Raw genomic sequence first — 19,778 nt, 5'->3', positions numbered from 1 at the left:
CCAGGGGCGTCTGGCAGGCAGCTGGATTGATGAGGGCAGACAGAGTTCAGGGATCTGAGGAGGCAGAGTTGTGCCAGACAGACTTGGGTGCTAGGAGAGAGTTCAGCGTGGGCATTGATGTCAATTAGAATGATGGCAGGGAACAGCCTTTAATAAATATTGATGAAGAACTGATGAATGAATGAATTAATGAGCCAAATGTTATTCCCATGTCTGTGTTTTCTGCCCTTTGGGACACAGTATGCTTTATAATGAGCTGTACATAGAAACTACAAATGGCGTCCGCATGCCAATCTGCTCCACAAACGTGGAGCTAATTCAGCCTTCGCAGAAAGGCGATTATTTAGGGAGACTGGGGTGGGGGTGGGGGTCCCACATACCTGCATGTAATGAACACACTCTGCCTTCCCTAGGCGCTCCCATCCTCTAAAGCCCTCCCAAGGCCCAAGGGGAGAATGTCCTGGAAAACTAGGCAGGTGCGAGCTGCCTGTCTTTCCCGGAGGAGGAGGGTGAGGGGCTGCCAGGTGGCTGCCCTTGTGAAGGGTGGGGCAGTGACAGCACAGGCTGATGGAGGGTGCTCTTCACGGAAAAGAATGATAGAAACGGAGAGAGGGAGGAAACAGTAAAATGAAACCCTTCCTGTGCCCCATCTGCCGGGTCCCAGTGACCCTCCCCTCCACTTAAGCCTCTGTTATGGTGTCTTTGACATTTTATGCAAATACAGGTAAATATCACTGTGGGGGCAGGGGGAATATTAAAACTTTGCCCTTAAGTATGGAAGTGAATCCTTTTGAAAATTCTACTTTAAGTGTGGGGTGGGGTGGGGTGGGGGGAGGAGTCTGTGTCAGCTGTATCCCATCCCCACCCTGTCTGTGCCCCCCACCTGGCTATGATGACCACTCCCACATGGAACTCTTTAAAGGATTGGCTGGAATCTTCCCCAGCTGGGATTGACTCATTTTTTGTCTTTCTCCAGAACTCCACTCCCCTCTATCTCACCTCCGTGTGTGCATGTGCATGTGCACGCACGTGTACTTGTGTGTGTGCGTGCACGCGTGCCACGGCTGGACAGCTCCAAGGATTGGGGTCCACAGTGGAGCCCCTGCTGTCCAGGATGGGCCCTTGACCTTCAGTCCCAACAGCCTCAGTCGGCTGCCTCAGCCCACCACGCCCGCCCCCAGCTCCTCTCCATGACCCCGAGGCCACCTGATAGACACACCCTGTGAGTCTGCTTCTGGTGGCCCAACCACTCTGACTTTTAGTGACAGGAAACCATCAGTCAGTCTCCTGTATCCCCTGTCCCAGGGCCCGCTCAGCACCCTTGTCAGGGCGGGAGCTGAAAAGGTGTGTGCCCAGTAAGAGGAGCTGGTTGGTCACATGCTGCCCGAATGCTGTCAGGCTAAGGGTTATAGTCCCCAGGCTAGCCCGAAGGAGGGGGCCCAGGAGTACCCCCACCAGCTCCTGGGCTGGTGGGAACCTCTGGCTGCAGGCGCAGGGGTCCTGAGTGTGGCTTGCTTGGTGCCCACTCTAACACCACAGAGGACTGGTTCTCAACCAGGAGAGTTTGCCCCCAGGGACACTGGCAATGTCTGGAGACATTTTTGGTTGTCACCACTACGAAGGTAAAGGTGCTGGCATCCAGGATGCTGTTCAGCACCCTACAATGCACAGGCAGGCCTCTCCAGGGGGCAGGTCCCAGATCTCAGCAGGGGAGGCTAGGAGCCCCGCCCCGGAGCCTGACCCAGGGCAGTAGGGGGGCACCCTGGGACCCGGATTCCTTACACCACTCATAGAACATAATGACCACAAAGGGCCTCCCAGGAGCGCCTTCCTCTGGGCAACTGGGACCTGCTAAGTGCTGGGCCCTGAGATACAGGGATGGACGTTGTAGTGCCGCAGGGCCAAGGCTCACGGCCAGGAAGGGGACACGAAAAAGGTCACGACTCAAATCTGGGAGGGGAAGCTGAGTGAAAGGGCCGAGTTTTGGGGATGGGAAGGGGTCACTGTGACCCGCCTTCTCCAGGCGGGCGAGGACAGGCAGAGCCCCCAGCTTGTGGCAGGAGCGGAGACTGCCATCTGGACTGGCTTGCCTCCCCCGCCCCCGGGACTTGGATCAGGTTGCCGGGCTTGGAGTGGGGAGCAGGAGGCGGCCTCAGGTTGGCTGGGAGCAAGGGGCGGGCCTTCACTGGAGGATGACGTCAGAGAGCCAGAGGCTGGGTCCCCCAACCCCCACTCCTGCCACTACCCCAGGTGCGTGGGGTTGCATGTGTGTCTGGAGGTGCAGCCAGAGACTCGGGAGCCCACGCTGCCCCACCACCGCTTGGAGAGAAAGGGGAGGGCCGGCTGTAACTCAGCCCTCCTGCCTACCGGGACCCATGGCCTCTGTCCCCGGCACAGCCAGGTGGTGGCCCTGCACAGCCAGGTGGTGGCCCTGCACCACCCGGCTCGGCTCGGCTCGGCTCCAGACCTTGAGTCAGGCTGCTGGAGCACACCGTCAACACAGCTCTGTCACTTGGGGGTCCCTCCCAACTGCTCAGGACCCCAACACCAGGGCTTAGGCAGAGCTAGAAGGTCAGGGTTCATTTCACAGATGAGGAAACTGAGGCTGGGTGAGGGAGCTGCCCAAGGTCAGGGCTAGTAAGAAGCAGGTCTCACTCTGCAGGAAGCAGGATCTGCCTGCCTGATGAACTCTCCTCTGATCCCAGCACCCTGCCATCCTACCCACTCGGGACCTGGTCTGTGAGGGACAGCAGAGGGAAAGGAAGATGCCGCACCTCCAGAGGGCAGAAAACTGGTGACACCCGACCTGGAGACCAGCCGGTCTGGGCAGGAAACAGGGCAGCCAGCTCCTGAATGATCTGTCTTGGCCATGACTTTCAGAAGTGACCGCAGGGGGTTAGAACACTAAACATGAACTCAGTGTTAATACTTCCATTTTGCAGATGAGGAAACCGAGGCATCAAGAGCGCTGCCCAAGGTCACACAGCTAGTAAGCCAGAGCTGAGATCTGCACCTGGAGGCTTGATTTCTGGGTCTTGTTCTCTCTGCAGAGCTGCCTCAGGTTACAAAGGCAGTTGGTCTCTGGCCCCACCTCCTTCCTCCCTCAGTCACTTGCACCCCTCACCGGGGACCCTCAGCCCAACCACCCATCAGCATCCTTTCAAGGTAACGGAGGTCAGAGCCTCGCCCCACACACAAAGCCCTGAGCCCGAGGATGAGGTCAGACCATTACCGGGTTGGTGCAGATGCTAAATTATTCATGGACTATTGTGAGCAAGGGCTGCAGCTTCCTGGAGGGCTCAGAGTGCAGACAGCAGACAGGAAACAGTCTGGTCACCAGCACCTGTGCCTGACCCAGCACATCCCCCTGGGGCTGGATTGAAATTGGGTCTGAGAGCTGATGAACCCTTACTAGCTATGTGACCATAGGCAACTCACCCAACCTGTTTCTTGCTCTCATGTGAGTTTTGAGGAGCCCTGAACAAGTGTGGGGTCCGTATTTGCAAACCAAATGTTGCAAGTGGCCCTGGGCAGGTCCTCCGGACCCAAAGGAGCATTGATCATCCCTTGGCCCCTTCCACTGGCGTCCAGGCACTGGCAGGACTGGGATAAAGGATGTCTGGCTCTGCCACCCTGTCCCTGCATTCCCAAGTGCTGAGTGGGTGAGCAGGCACTGGTTTGGGGCTGGTCTGGTCTGGGCGACCTGGTTTCTCCTCTAAAATAAATTCCCAACTAAATTCCTGGGAATTAAATAGCCTTTCTTGGTCTAGAAGGCAAGGAGAGAATCTAAAAATATGTTATTAATAAAGCCCAGAAAATTTCTTAATGAACACACAGGGATTCAGTGGTAGTCATTCCTTATCCTCCTCACAAACGGAGAGTAAGGTCCTTTAATTCCAAGTGGGTATGAAGTCCAATCCACTCTGCTTGGAGCTCGAGTTTGACTGAGTGGGTATGGTGTTGGCCTGACCTTACCGCAACAGGTTCTGGCCTACTCTGGTTTGCTTTCCTTCAAGACGTATTTGTGATGCAGCTGGACCACTTTTCTTATCTCTGCACTTGGCCAAGGACCAGAGGAAGCCGGGCGGGCGAGCGCAGCACCTGAGCCCGGCAGGCCTGCATCTTTGCAAAGCCCATCCTTCTCTGCGTCTCACAGCAGGTCTCCAGGGGACTCGAACTACATACGAACAAACCCACATTCACTACAGGCTGCGACCTCTGGCTGCTTGGCGCTGCAAAGAGACTCCCGTGATACTATCACCTTGAAAAGCAGGATAGTCCTTTTGTTCACTGTAAGGGATCTTGGGGCCACTAACCTAGATCAAGAGAAGTCTGAGGTCCACAGAGCTTCCCTTCCATCAGGGAAAGTTATACTCAATTCTCGGAACTGAGTAACCGAGTACAAAGGACCACAACTGGTGGGGTGGGGTGGGGGATGTCTCGCCTCCATGTACAACCCCACTCTCACCTCAAGGGCCTGTTCACCCGATTTAGCCCTGGAGAAATACTCCAGTGACAAAGGCACAGGCTGGTGGGGGCAGAGCGTGACACTGGAGCTTGTGAGACTGACTCCAGGGTGAGGTCGGGCACCAGCCAGCTCACCTCCACTGCTTTCATCCGTACCCTCAACATGCCACCCAGAGTGGCACTGGGCTAAGAACTCAGCCTCGGGGGCACACTTAGGGAGGCCCCCACTTGGGCAAGCCAGCTCTGTCTGGTGCCAGAGGGCAGTACTAAGCCAGGAAGACGATGCTGCAGAGATGTCCCCACAAGTCTGGAACTGTGCATATCTCTGTCCTCGGTGCCAGCGTCCTGCAGGGCCTGCAGACATCTCCCACTTCCCTGGGTGGTGTCAGGACCCTTGGAGTATGTCCTGGATGAGGAGAGCAGCACCAGCACACTGAGGTACCCAAGGTGAGGTAGAAACCTTTCCTCCACCCATCAGGAAATGGCACAATGTCCAGTCTCAGGGGCCTCAAGTCCCACAGGTCTGTCCTGGAAGAGGCCTACAGCCCAGTTCATGTGGCCCAGGACTCTCAGCTGGTCCCTGAGAATGAAGCCCCATGCCCCATCATGAGAATTGATGGGACCCAGTTCATCGAGGGTGGGGAAGGCACGGGGTCATGGTGCAAACAGTGACCCACCACAGGGGCTCAGGTCTGGAGCCCACAGGACGAAAAGGAATAGCACCCTTCCGGGCCTCGAATGAGCTCTGCCCCAGCTCATTCAGGGTGTGGCAGAAGGCTCGGGTGAAAAAGGCAAGGGCCAACTTTGGCCAGAGCATGGCTCCGAAGCCCCACAGAGATTCGCCTAGGCGCAGTGGGACAAGCTGATGCTGGTCCCCAAGAAGATGGCCAGAAAAACCCATGGTGCGAAGACAGGAGCATTTGAGGGTGGCCACCTAGAAAGCCACAGCACGAGGACACAGGGGCTGTGATGTTGGGGAGGAGGCAGGCTGGTCTGCAGATAGCTCTTTGTGGCCTTGGTCACTTGGGGACCAGGAGAAGCTGGGCAGGGCAGGTAAGGGGGTGGCCCTAGAGCTCTAGCCATAAGCCTCAGGGCTTCACAGGGTCCCCCACTTGATCCATTGCTTCAGATGGGTGGCCTCCAGGCCCTCCCAGCTCAATGACTAGGACAGGAAAGGTGCTGGGCCCTGCCCAGCCAGGACACAGAGGAATGAGGACATCAGGGCGACATGTAGTCCAGGGAACAGGACATTTACCATCTTGTTTTATTTTGTGGGGACTGAGCCTAAAGTAACCAGAAAGAACAACAGTCAAAGGGGATCCCACCGCTCAGGGTCCAAGTGCTGGTTTATACTAAGAAAAGCATCGGAGCCTGGGTGGGGGGCTGGTGCAATCTGACTTAGAAGGAAAACCTCGGGCAAAGCGGCATTTTTTCTTCCAGCAACCTTTCCCTCTCTTCCAACAGAAACACTTTTTCCCTTACAACCCGTATCAGAAAATAACTTCTGGCTAGTTGGGGAGAAATATTCCCAAGCCTGGGAGGGACAGGCTTGGCAGCCTCTTCACTAAGCCTTGAGCCAGTGGCCAAGGGTCAGGGCACAGCTGCTGGTCGGTGCCCAGGCCACGGGGGCCTGCTGGCTGTCCCAGGGCCGCTGGAAGTCAGAGTCTCCGGAAACCCCGGCTGGTTTTGGTGTGGCCACTTCTAAAGGCTGTGTAGACTCTCTGGGTCAGTTTGCTGACCTGAAACGGGGCAGGAGCACCAGCCACATCCCTAACTCACCCCCAAGGCTCATCTGACCCTAAAGTGGTGCAGTTCTGGGATTCTGACTCTGGGAAGCAGAATACTGTCCCTTCCACCTTTTGGGGTCAGCCACATGGATGACAATAAGCTGACGTGGAAAAGCTTTACCATCAAAGGCTGAGCAAACTGGCATTTTCCTGCCCAGGAGTGAAACCAACCAGAATGTGGCCCAACCCATTCCCACTTTAGTAAACCCACTTTGTAAAGCGACCTAAGAGCACGGAGCAGGGAGGTCCCCCGCCTAGGATGTGAACCACCGGCCCCACTGAGAGGCTGACGTCAGCCCAGCTTCCCTTACACGTGCCGTCCGCAGAAATGCCTGCTGGTGGGTCTGTCTGTCCTGCTCGGTTCCCCTTGTCTGGCCAGTGGAGGGGGTTCCAGAGAAAAGCTACCTGATTTCAGACAAGCTCAAATGTTGGACTACCCCCTAAACAGGAGCTGACCCAGAAATTTATTCCGATCACATGCAACTGGGGCCCAGAGACTCGACTTCTGGATCCTTCCCTGGGTGGAGGCGTCAGCTGCATAGAAGAACTCACAGCTTTCCCACAAGCTGGACTGGGAGGGAGAAGGAAGGAGAAGCCACCCACAGGCCACGGAGGAACGGTTCACTGGAAGCCAAGAGCTGGGTCAGAAATGATATTGCCAGAGGAAGGGTTAATAAATCAGAAACTAATTTATTAGGCACCTTGTTCCTCACAGAGGAGCAGTACCCAGGACAGAAAGAACCTGTGAACTCTCTCAAGGTTGTAGGAATCTCTCCAAAGACTCCAGAAAATGTAGGTGCTGACAGGCCACCACCCCAAGAAGAATACTATTTGGCTGGAGCGTGACCACTGGAGGTGACCCTGGCAGGAAGCCAGGGTTGGCTCCTCAACTCCACAAACACTGAGGAGTGGGTAGGGGCACCTGGGACACCCACCCGAAACTTGGCCAACAGGGAGGGTCTCACCACTGAGGCATAAGCAGCCCTGAGCCATTGAGGGGGACAGGGAACTAGAGAGCCTGGGGGTCCTGGGCAGTCCCTGGCCCAGGCCAGGACCCCGAGGGCTCTCCCCACATCTGTCCACTGCCTCCTGGTGATGACTCAGTCCCACACGTAGGGGTTTCTAAAGACCTGAGAGTTCTTGTCATCTTTTGGTGGTGTAGCCGTCTGGTGGCTCTGAGCGGCATACATGTCTTCAGCCCGCAGGGTTGAGTTGGCACTGCCCATCAGCTGGCTGTTGGCTGTGGCTCGTGGAAGGATGACGTCATAAGCTCCTTCGGACTGGAAGAGCAGGCGGTGTCACAGCCAGGTCCCACCAGCACAGATGTGCAAACACCCCGCTCCTCCCCCTATCCCCCCAGCCGTACCCCAGTCAGCTGGGATGACGACTGAACCTCTGGAAACTGAGGGGCTGACCTCTGACCGTGTGAATGAGGCCCCGAGGATGCTTCTGGGCTTCATTTGGGCTGGCCCATTCAGAAGGAGCCTCTTCTCAAGTCCCTTCCTATTCCTCAAACCCTGAGCCCAATGGACAGTGAACCATATGGAGCAGCTATCATCTGCCTGGAGCCCCTGGCCTCCGTTTTTCCGAGACTCTTACCCGAATCCCCCCATTGGCCCTTTGACCCCCAACAGCATCCTAGTTGTTGGTGTGCCTGGCCGAGGACACGCTTGTGTCAGGCCCTGGACACGCCCACATATTACTTATCTAGAAGTCTGAGCTGGCCTGTCTAATTAGAGATTTAAAACTTGAATGCTTTTGGGTTTGAGATTTAAAACTCAAATTCGCTGCCTGGAACCTGGTTTGAGCTGCGGCGGTCCTGTTCTTGTGTGGGTGAGATGGAGCTGAGGGGATCAGACGGTCCCGAGGCACCTGTCCCAGCTCCCAGCTTGGAGGGAAGGTGAACTCCTGGCCCCACCTGCCTTATCCCAGGAGACAGAGCCGCGCCAAACCCCTGCAGCTCCAGGGCCTGAGGCCACCCACCTGGTGATCTCTGACTCAAACCTGGGTGTGCAGCACAATCACCTGGACTGTTTAAGCTACTCCCACACCTAGTGGGCGGGGATGGAGCTGGCAAAGTTTAACAGAGAAGGGCGGAAGGCCTGTCAGTAATGTTCGCAGATTTCTGCAGGTGGTTATTCCCATTACGGCAGCCTGTTATCACGGTGATGTCACTGAAGAGATGCTTCATCACACCACTGGCACTGCCCAATTTGCATTTTTAGCAAGAGCCCAGGTGATGGTAATGCTGAAGGTCTGGGGACTGCAGTTTGAGAATCACTGTGTTACTCCCGATTCCCCACCCCTGGATGGCTGGGGCCCAGCAGACTCTGCCTATGTTTGGGAGGCTTCTTTGGCAATCTTGGCTGCCTATAGGGCTGGGGTTGGACGTTTCACCCTGCTCCAGGGCTCCCACCAGGAGGGGGCTGAGAACACCACCCGCTGACCTCCCTCTTTCCTGTTCCCAGCATTCTGCCAAGGCAGGTCACTGACCTCTCTCCACAGTGTCTGCCAGCCGGGGAGAAGGAACATATATGGAATGAGTAAATCTAACCCACCATCTTCCTGTTCCTAACCCCCTCCCTTGGCTAATGGAGCATCTGGTTTCCAGAACCCAGGGGAGGTGTGAGGTTGAGAACTGCTGCCTGCTGGTAGGGGGAGGGGGCCTCTCCTGAGACAGCTGTGGTTGAAGTGTAAATACCTACCCAGACCTGCTATGTGGTCCTCTGTCCCTTTGGAGCCACCAAGAATGACACTCAGCTGGCTGAAGCCCTCCTCTGTCCCTCCCTAAGCTCTGAGGGGGAAGCTGGCAGCTCCCGCCAGCTCAAAGAGCCTGTTCAGCGTCCTCCACAGCACGCAGTGTGTGTGACACTCCAACGACACGGAGTGGGCAGGTCCCACTGCAATGTGACTGAAGGCCGTGGCTCCATTAACTCGAGGAAAGGGGCACCAGGAACCAGAGCTCTGGGTTCCCTGAGGCTGGTATGCACCAGCAGAGACACCTGCCTTTTCCCCCCTACCACCTGCACCCCAGCACCCGCTCACTGAGGCTGGGAGCCATGGCTTTCCACAAGGTCGTGGGGACTCGGGGACCCCACTCACCGGGCCTTTGTGCATCAGGGCCATCTCGGTGGGCTGGTACACACTGGTCAGCAGCTGCCCATTGTACCCACTGTATGGTGACACTGGTCTTTTGGCTGCAAGGAAACAGGAGAGGTTTGCAGGCTGGGCTGTCAACTCCCTTTACCAGCTGAGAGCAAGGCTGCCCAGGGCTAGAGAAAGGAGGCGAGGCTGCACGGTAACATCTAACCCAGGAGGGAGCCTGGCCAGAGGTGGCCGGCTTGGGGGTGAGGCTGTGGGCGTGGGGGCCTCTCCAGAACCCAGCGCCCCTTTGTTCGGATGCACGGGGAGCCGAGTAGCGGCCTGCCTTCGCCCAGGGCTCTCCTGCAGTGCGGGAACCCCCTTCAACTGTCCCTTCAGAAAAATGTTCCTGTCGGCAGCCTTCACATCCCCATCCGCCCTCCAGGGCCAGAGGTCATGGGGGCACATGGGTTTCAGGCCGTCTTCCAAGATGGCCAGCCTCCAGCTCTGGCCTCTACCACTGCGAGCCAGCTGCCAGGGGCTAGGGTCAACACAGCAGAGACCCCACAGCCCCCGACTCTAGGGCAGAACTGGATGCTGACTCCCCATGACCTACAACCTAGAGCCCCCCCCCCAGGAACCGAATGCACATCCTGTCCTGAGGCCCCTGGGCAAGTGTCCAGTACTATTTACAGCTCCAGGGATACTTCCCCAAGCCTCGCTTGGTGTGTTGATTTCCCGATCTCTTCCACGCCACTGGCCACTGGCCGCTCCCAGGGCGTCTAAGGAAACCTGCTGACCGACCCGGGCCCACAGTGGGCTGGGCTGCAAGGGCAAGCACAGTGGGTGTCTGCTGCAGGCTGAGGGTCTCGCAGCGCTAAGCGACCACAGCTACATAGGGCTTCTAAGTGCTGGGCTCACGCGATTGATTTTCCCATTTTGAAAAAAAAATTGAGAAAAAAAAAACCTCACAGCTCCAGAAGTGTTTGCCTTGAGAGGACAACGGCTGGGAGCTATTTGACAATGACAAACACACACGAGGTAAGAGCAGGGATGGGGGTGCTGAAACTCCTGCCAACACTTACCCACAAGCCCCTCTCTCCTGCCACCTCTTCAATCGCCCCCCACCCCAGCCCATGCACACTCCACTGGTCCCGCTCCGTGCATGCCAGGAGCCACGCCAGGGGGCAGATCAAAGATTGGTGCCTGGCAGGACAAAGGTCACTTCTTTTTCCAAAGCAGAGATTATGGGGATCTTGGTTTGCAAGGAAGAGGCAGGGAGTTGGTTCTCTGATTCTGGAACTTTCCCTGCCTGTGACTCTGACCTACAGCAGAGGCGCCAGAGAAGAGTACTTGACAATCAGGCAGGTAAATACTTAAGTCCCCAAACATCTTGATCAGAACGGTCTGGGGGTGAGGGCAGGGCTCCGAGACCACGCCTCTGGCTTTAGGGATTGTACCCAGCCAGCTAAGAAAGCATGCGAGACGCATGCATAGGACACACCAGGAAAGACACAGCACCAGGCACACAGCAGGTGCTCAGTAAATGCCGGTGAGATTCAGAGATAACAAATGCCAGAGAAAGACTTGGCTCACCTGGCCAAGTCTCACAGAGAACAGCCATCTATACTCCTGCTTCCCAAGTTGCTCCCCGTCAGGGCGGTGGTGCTTGGCACAGCTGTAAAGGCTTTACCACCCTCCTGCCTCTTCTACTGTTGGGGCACCCCCACCCAGCCTGACCACTGAGAGCTGGACTCTGCCAGGTAAGCCTGTCCCATTAACCAAGAGCCTGGACAGGAACTTAGGGACAAGCCAGCTGGATTGTGGGTGCTGCTTATTAGACTGCCATATGGCATTGAGTGTTTTGATTAAAAAGAATAAAATTAACTGAAAAGACTTTTAAGGGAAACTAAGATGACTAGAGATATATACACAATGGAAAAATGGAAAAACAAATTCTGGAAGGGTACCGATAATAATAATAAAATAGCAACACGCACACAGCACGGCCCACAGCTTAGACCTCCAGAGCACCTTCCGGGTGCAGGTGCCTGCATTAACTAGTCCTCACCAGCATCCTCTGAACAGGGTCATTATCATCCTCATCTTACAAAAGAGGAAACCGAGGCACGAGGAGATAAAAGAGCAATCCACAGCGGTCAGTTCTGGGGATGCAACAGGAAGGAATGGGGTGGCACTGGGGAAACAGTTGGGAGAAACTTTGTTTCATGTGTAATGTTTTTCATGTGAAATTTTATGGTGAAAAATATACTCATGAGTTACATGACTAAAGTAAAAAAATAAAGAAAGAGAACGGAATGTAGGGGCTTTAAGGCAGAACACTGTAGAGAACCTCGCTTGAGACCAGCCTGTCTGGCAGGAAAAGGGTGTGGAAGACAAGGGGCCGTGGGGAGGGGCTCCGTGACCTACCTGAGGCCGGCTCGTCCATGGAGAATGCCTTGTTCTCCACGAACATACTCTGGCCCTTCTGCTCTTTCAGGATGGTCTCGTAGCCCACACCCCGGGTGGGGTATAGGTCTCCCTGGTAGCTTTGCTCCGGGCTGGCCTTGGTGACCTGGGACACCTCAGGGATGACATAGAAGAGGACAAAGGCCCAGGCATTGGCGGCGAGGGCAATGGCCAGCGTGGGGTCGTCCCAGGTGGGTCTGTTGCGCTGCTGGTTGCCGTAGGTGTACATGACAATCCACACCACCCAGATGGCGATGGAGGTGGCTGTGGTGAGCAGCATGAAGACACCGTGCTTACGCCAGCGCTTGAAGCGGCCACACAGGGCAGGCCAGGCCCCCGTGAAGGCGCAGAGCAGTAGCAGCATGACATAGATGAGCGCCATGACGAAGTCCATGTTGGCAATGTCGCATGGGGAGGCTGCGGCCCCACCAGCACTGCCATTGCCCAGGGGGCCGTCCTCGCCTCCTCCCCGCACCAGCGTAATGATCAGCCACTCTGTATTGATGATCACCTCCACAAGGGTCAGCAGCAGAGCCACGGTGAAGATCACCCAGCCCCGGGGCCCATGGTTCTTTCGGGACAGGAAGTTGAGGGCAAAGACGTGGGCCACCAGGCAGGAGAAACAGATGGCAAACAGGACCCCAAAGAGGAACCGCCGAGAGGCACAGGTGGAGAAGTCAGGCTTCACCACACAGGCAAACACGAGGCAGAAGAGGCCCAGGGTCCCCAGCAGGAAGAACACCTGGGTCCCCAAAAGGCTCCGCTTCTTGGTATCCTGCACAAAAGGGAGGCTGGCCACAAGGATGATGGTGAGGACAAAAGTGGTGACGACGCCCGCCCCAGCCACTGCCTCCAAGATGATGCCCCAAGCCCCAGACCGGTCACACAAGTTATAGTAGAGGGGGTTGAGGTCCGGGCTGCAGCCAGGTGGGACATGGTTCTGGGCCTGCACCTCTGGGAAGGGGAAGAGGAAGAGAAGCAGTCCCAGGTCGGTCAGCAAGGCTCTGTGGATGGCCATCCTGGCGCCCGGGCCAGGCTCCCACTGGGTCTCTAAAGACAGAGGGAGAGAAGGCCAAATCAGTCTTCCAGGGTCCGACTCTGCCACTGGAGCCGCTTCCCTGAGCCTGCACCGGGGCAGACAGTGCAAGCTGATCATGAGATTGTCCCTCTGGGCGTCAGAATCCTCCTGAAAACAGAACTCCTGGGAGGCACATCAACTGAGCAGAGAGGCAAATGAGATCAAGCCCTTCTGCCATCCCTATTCCTAGTCATGGAAGAGGGAGAAACCGTCATTGGGTGTTCAGGTTCCTCTCCTCCACAACCATAACCTGGGTTCACATGTTCCCTGAGCTCTTGCAGCTAGTGTGGGGGGTGAGTGGGTTTATGAGCAAGTCAAAACCAAGCATGCCGCCCACTCGGCACTTCCTCTCTTGATCTGGGACTTTCAGAGTTCAACAGGCCACGTACCACGCCCCCGAACTCTGTCCATGTGATGCCTATGTCCTTGGTGAATCGGCCCTAAATCCATTCATTCCATCATTCATTCATTCCATGAGAATTTAACAAGCTGCTGTGACAGGCATAACTTGCAGCCAGGAAAAAAAAAAAATGAAGAGAGTCGAAAAGTTGTATTTATCAGCACTTCCCCCTGACTTCTCTCTACCACTTCCCTCTTCTGCCTTCCCCATCCAGGTAACAGGCTTCCATCTCCTCCTGTGAGTGCCCAGGCTTCCCTTCAGAATCCAGAGTTCTTATCTAGCTCAACTGCTGAAGTCTCAGGGTAAAATCAGTTCCCAGCTAGGGAGTTAATGACTTAATACAAAAATTCTCCTATGAAGCATTAACATTTTAAAAGCAAGAACCAGGCAAGGGCAATGCAAAACCCAAAGGAATTAATCTATAATGAAAGACTTTAAAGCATTATAGCTAAAAGCAAGAAAAATGTATTTTATTCACACCAGGACGCTAACTTATTACTCTAGCTACTCATGCGACCAGTCCCCGACAGCAGCTTTACCAAAGGAAACCAAACCCCTGCTCTTAGTACCAGCTGGATTTTTCCTGTATGGAGTGAAGGTAAAGAATATGGTGGGTTGGCCCTGGCCGGTTGGCTCTGTGGTAGAGCGTCGGCCTGGCGTGCAGGAGTCCCGGGTTTGATTCCCGACCAGGGCACACAGGAGAAGCGTCCATCTGCTTCTCCAGCCCTGCCCCTCTCCTTCCTCTCTGTCTCTCTCTTCCCCTCCTGCAGCCAAGGCTCCATTGGAGCAAAGTTTGCTCAGGCGCTGGGGATGGCTCTGTGGCCTCTGCCTCAGGTGCTAGAATGGCTCTGGTTGCAATAGAGCGACGCCCCAGATGGGCAGAGCATCACCCCCTGGTGGGCGTGCCAGGTGGATCCCGGTTGGGCGCATGCGGGAGTCTGTCTGACTGCCTCCCCGTTTCCAACTTCAGAAAAACACACATACACACACACACACACACACACACACACACACACACACACAAGAATACGGTGGGTTAAGAGAAATTAAAGACCAAATCAGTGAGTTTTCCAGTCAAAGGCTTTGCATTTACTTGGAGAACAGAAAAATTTAAATGCTCTAAAATATAAGTTATAAATTCCAAAATTCCATGAAATGCAGGTACTCCACATTTAAATCACTCCATACGTTCAATAACACCTCTTGGGCCCAGGAACTCTCCAGAAAGACAACAACCAAGCTTTCCTGGGCTAACAGTGGCCACTAGTAGCCCACCGGGGAATGGCATGATCCATCCTCCCCACCTCCTGTTTTTTTGGTGGGGGGTTGAGGTGAGGGTGGTGTGCACCGTTTACCTCCTTAGGTTCTCACCATTTCTGGTTACTTAATTTCTAATAGGCAAACAAAAACCCCAACTCTCAGTCCATATAGATTGTCTCTCCACTGCTACTAAGTCAGGAATAAGACAACTCCTAGTTGCTAGTGAAACTGACTTAATGAAGGTCATCAAGTTTCAACATCCCTTAGGAAGTCCTACATGCCCCTTGACAATATTTCAGGTATCCCAGCCTTCTCAGCTACCTCCCCATCTTTAATTAAGCTTGCTTTTCCCATTAACTCTTTTTTATTATTATACTATTTTTTTCAGTTACAGTTGGTACAGAATATTATATTAGTTTCAGGTGTACAACATAGTGATTAGACATTCATATACCTCAGGAAGTGATCACCCATCAACTCAATAAATGCATTCTTATTTGAATTTTGCTATTGTTTTTCTAAATAACTGGCACTGTACCAGAGCTAGGCTCTTCTGACTTCCAATGTAAAGGCATGTTCCCCTTACTTTATGACGTAAATAAGCTTTTGCAGGGGACTGTGTGTAATCGTAGCTCAATAAAGCACACACTGTATTTACAAGTGTTGGACAAGAAGAGAATCAGGAGGGTTAATGGATAAGGAGAAATATTGAACCACTCCAGGATGTAATTTACAGATAACATGCTCTGGGATCCTAAACACTCCATCCCATTTTGGGGAATATTTGGCTCACAGCAAAGCAGCCAGAACTTGGGGTACAGTTGGGAGATCTGGAGCTAAACCCTGAGAACGGCCACCCAGACTGAGCCTCTGGGCACCTACACATCTTCAGGTGCTTCTCATGCCAACTGCCTTGTCCTTCCCAGTTTAGAACAGGCAATTATTTCAATCTGTAAATATTTCCAGGTACCTTAGGGGACAAGGTTCAGTTGTTCTCAGAGCCTTGGAAAACACAGAGAGGAACAAACGCAGTCCCTGACTTATAGGTATTTAAAAATCTAATAGGAGAAGGAGCATTTGAGATCTTGCTACTCAGCATGTCACCAATTTGGCTCAAGTAAACTGTTATAAAAATTTTTTTTTAAATCTAACAGGAAAGACAACATAGGCCTACAAAAAATTACACAAGGAAGAATAAGATAAGTGCCACAGAACAGATTTTGGAGAGAAAGGTGCTACAGAAACACAAGAGGAAGTTCTTCCAGCTAAGCCGGTCAGGAAAGACAGAACAGAGAAGAACTTTAATCAAGTTCACCAAGTATGGCCCTGGTCGGTTGGCTCAGCGGTAGAGCGTCGGCCTGGCGTGCGGGGGACCCAGGTTCGATTCCCGGCCAGGGCACATTGGAGAAGCGCCCATTTGCTTCTCCACCCCTCCCCCCCTCCTTCCTCTCTCTCTCTCTCTTCCCCTCCCGCAGCCAAGGCTCCATTGGAGCAAAGATGGCCCGGGCGCTGGGGATGGCTCCTTGGCCTCTGCCCCAGGCGCTAAAGTGGCTCTGGTTGCGGCAGAGCGATGCCCCGGAGGGGCAGAGCATTGCCCCCTGGTGGGCAGAGCATCGCTCCTGGTGGGCGTGCCGGGTGGATACCGGTCGGGCGCATGCGGGAGTCTGTCTGACTGTCTCTCCCCGTTTCCAGCTTCAGAAAAATACAAAAAAAAAAAAAAAAAGTTCACCAAGTAGGAACTAAATTGCCAGCTGAAGTCAGATTAGGAATGCTACAGGGAAGAAGTTTGGAGCATTACTCTATAGGCAATAGGGAGCCACCAAAGGCCGTCTTTTTGCCCAATAGGGGCACACAACCAGGTTTGTGCTTTAAGATTTGAGTCTGGCACAAAGCACAGTCAACCAATTTGTTGAGTACACATTCCTCTGATTTAAAAATTGAGACCAAAGGTAAGCCATATATGGGCAGACCTGAGAAAGCCTTTCCAAAATAAAATCTAAAGCTAGGTTGCATGTGTGTGTGAGGGGAGGGATACTAAACCTGTGCTACAAGTTCAAGCCTCATAACAGCCACATTGATATAAACACCAAGCCAGGTCTCGTTTAGTCCTGGGACCCTTCTAGGCCACTCTTCCTTGATCCGTCTTGCACTTAGAGCCACCCTTGCCCTGCTGGAACCCAGCACACCTCACAGAGAGGCTTCCAGCTCTCACCCCAGTTTCCTCCTAACTTTGCTGCTGGTCCTGAACCACACCCTCCACGTCTCACCTCTGCTGGCTCTAACAACATGGGAACTTCCAAGGAATGAAGCGGGAACCTGCCCTGCCTTCCCCATCCAAGTAACAGGCTGCCCTGCTGCCCTGCACCGTCCCAGCCTCAGATGAAACAAACCACTCTGATATGTCTCATTTCTCTGACTCACTGGTAAATGAAAAGGTTAGTGGGGGGACAAGAATACACTGACTGGGGTGGGGAAATTGGGCTGGCTGGACCTGGCTCTTGTCCACTGTCTAGGACAGCCACCCCCTGGAAGCCAGCAGGAGACTTAATGAAGGAAAACTCAAAAGAGTTTCACCTCCAGGAGTCCAAAATCAGCCAGTCAGCTGATGCCACCTTTTAAAATGGTGGAGGGGGAAAGAACTTGGACGAAATGGACCCAGCGCGGCCTGGAGGCTCTCCCTTGCCTGGGTCGCTAGAGCCTGCACTTCCAGGCTGTCTTCTGAGAGCTGACTGTTAGGATCCTGTATGCTCACGTTCCCCTACCAGGCTCTACGGTCTGAGGCAGGGTAGCGAACAAGATGCATCCTCTGTAGAGTTGAATGCCGTGCCTTGAATGGAGCAGGCATTTGAATCGTTCCCTGGGGACTCTGCACACCTCTTCCCATCCCAGCCCTGCCTCCTTCATTTCGGAGTCACATCTTCTGCTTTAAGGTTCTCAGTGGGTCCAACGAGGGGGACCCTCCCTTCCCAACCCACGCGTTTCCTGCACACCATGGCTGCAACCCAGCCCCCGCCTCAGGTTATTTTCTGGACAAAAGGGCCCTTTTGCTTCACCTCCCTGGAATCAGTCATACAAATATTTTTAATCACCTCTGAAACCAGCCTTTCCTCAGGTCTAGCTACTCAGCCCAATCCAGTTCCAGATCTCCTTCTGCCCTCTTTTCCTCTTGCGGGAGCAGAGAGGCCTCAGGCGTGCCAGCGGGTTCAAGGCCCAGCCAGCCTGGACTGGCCTCACCCAGCAAGGCTGAGGCAGCCCGGCCCTCTCACTTTTCCAGAGTAACCAACTCCCCCCACCCCTAACCACACAAAGGCCTGGGAACTATCCTGAAAAGAGCACCTGGGCTTCACATTGCCAGCGGGATCTGTCTCCCAGGCTCCAGAGTGGAGAGATACAGACCACAGCCAGGTTCCCTTTGAGGGTGCCGTGACCCCCGAGAGCCCCCTCCTGGAGGCACCTGTGCTCACCAGGAATGCTAGAGCATCCTCCTTCCTCCCCATCTGCCACCACTCGGCAGCCTGTCAGGAGAGATGGATGTACCCACTGCCAGCCTTCCTACCTCTGCCCCTTCTCCCATCCATCTCCTCCTTCCTCTCGGACCCCTCAGTGCCTGTAAGGAGCTACCTCAGTGCCCAGGCTGGGGGTTTGAGGGTGGGGGGACAGAAGTCCTGGGACCTCAGCCTAGACCTCCACACCAAGGGTGTGCCTTCGGGCCAAAAGCATTCAGAAACTTGGAAGTCCCCAGGCCAAGGGTCTGCTCTGGAAACATCACTCTGGAATGTGCCCCACCCGTCAATAGCATTCTCTGTCCCCAGCCACACATTAAGGCTTAAGGTGGGACAGGGACAGGGAACGATGCAGACTCCAAGAGCACAAAACCCTATTTCCACATATTCTGGTCCCTATGCTTTAGGATCAAGACTGGAGAGTTCCTAAGTGACTGGATTTTCCTGAGTGTAAAACCGCCAGCCTGGGGGTGGAGGGGGCCCTACTCAATCTCTGAGGCTAGAAAGGGCCCCGGAAAAGCCTTGAGGGTGAGGGGAGGAGGGAAGGGACCTAGAAGCCACGCTGCCAGAAGTAGAGGCTCTTTGACCGTCTGAAATCCAAAACTTCAGGCGGGAAGATGGAGTGCTCCCCCCCTCAACGCCCCCACTGGGTCTACACCGACGCTACCCTGGACATCGGAACAGGAGCTAGAGCAGCCGCCTCTCCCCCGTTTCCTCCGGCCACAGAAACCAGCCCTCCCCATGCACCACAGCGAGCAGCAGAAAGGACAACTGCTCACAAGTCGTATTGAGGAAGACTCGAACAGAGAGGTAGTGGGGTTGGAGGGGTACACCTTGGAGCCCCCAACTGTGAAGTTCTCTCCGCCGCCCCGCCCCCCCCCCCCTCGGAGCTGCCGCGCTAAGATTCCCCCACCCCCAGTCCCTAGTAAGGTCCTGTTTGGAAAGTTTCTGAGACCAAGCGGAGTTGGAGCGGCGTCCTCTGCCCCCGGTTCTCTGCCTTCGTCCTCTCCCAGCTACCACAAGCCGACTCTTCCGGGCGGCCAAGGGAAGGGCACTGAGAGGGAAGGCAGCAGCCCTTACCTGGGACACGCAGCCGGCCCGGCTCCGGCGCGGGGTTTGGGGCCAACTCCAGCCCCGGGCGAGGCGCAGGCGGAGGTGGGAGGGACTCCGCGCAGGGCGCGGGGCCAGGCCCAGCCCTGGCCTAGGGTGGCTGGACCCGGGCGGGGGTTCGGGCGCAGGGCCTGCCTCTCCCCGGACCGCTACTGAGCTAGCCGAGCTAGGTCGCTCGCTCTCACGCTGGCCTCTCCCCGCGCTCGGCTCCTTTCTCTCGGCGAGAGTGGGCCGGCGCCTGCATCACCGTGACATCACATCCATTCAGGCGCTTATCGGGCAACCGCAGCTCCAGGTATGTGCAATCGGTTTACACTGTAACAAAGCCTGCCCAGCCCTCCCCCTCCAACTCACCTCCAGGCTCCGGCGAGTCGCACTTTCTGGCCGGGGAGAGAGATTGGAGTTTCTGGCGGAGCTTGCCAGTGGGGTTGTTGCTATTTACCGCCACGCCCCCGCACGCGGGCGCGCGCACACTCACGCGCACTCAGTTTCTGGACTCGGCTTTCTCTCCCGAAAGCCGTATGGGTGCATCCCAGAGCACCTCGAGGGCGGGCTCTTTCTCCTCAATGTATCAGCGCGCGCTCAGACACGCGCAGGGGCCACCTTGGTGCGTCTCTCCGTGG

At 55.1% G+C, this 19,778-nt stretch overlaps 2 protein-coding genes across 7 annotated transcripts in view; one reads left to right on the top strand and one right to left on the bottom strand.

Moving 5' to 3' along the window:
- Positions 1-6,918: 6,918 nt before the first annotated feature.
- On the bottom strand, positions 6,919-19,774 carry GPRC5C (G protein-coupled receptor class C group 5 member C). 2 transcript variants are annotated; one of them, XM_066386800.1, is made up of 4 exons: positions 19,510-19,774; positions 11,766-12,854; positions 9,357-9,451; positions 6,919-7,534 (listed from the first exon to the last, which is right to left on the bottom strand). In XM_066386800.1, exons 2-4 carry the CDS (start codon positions 12,820-12,822, stop codon positions 7,355-7,357), a joined length of 1,332 nt encoding a protein of 443 aa, XP_066242897.1. In that variant the 5' UTR covers positions 12,823-12,854; positions 19,510-19,774; the 3' UTR covers positions 6,919-7,354. The 2 variants fall into 2 exon arrangements, with proteins under 2 accessions (XP_066242897.1, XP_066242896.1); XM_066386799.1 differs by lacking the exon at positions 19,510-19,774 and adding an exon at positions 19,126-19,369.
- The window catches only part of BTBD17 (BTB domain containing 17), a 58,197-nt gene continuing 57,734 nt past the window's right edge, over positions 19,316-19,778 (top strand). For all 5 annotated transcript variants that reach the window (XR_010751687.1, XR_010751688.1, XR_010751690.1 and 2 more), the window contains exon 1: positions 19,316-19,450. The gene's annotated coding sequence lies outside the window, so the exon portion shown is untranslated. The remainder of the gene's footprint in view (positions 19,451-19,778) is intronic.

Source organism: Saccopteryx leptura, chromosome 5 (assembly GCF_036850995.1).
Source record: "Saccopteryx leptura isolate mSacLep1 chromosome 5, mSacLep1_pri_phased_curated, whole genome shotgun sequence".
In the NCBI taxonomy this organism is placed as follows: Eukaryota; Metazoa; Chordata; class Mammalia; order Chiroptera; family Emballonuridae; genus Saccopteryx; species Saccopteryx leptura.
The sequence above is the reverse complement of the archived record's forward strand: the minus strand, read 5'-3'. Positions and strand labels throughout refer to the sequence as shown.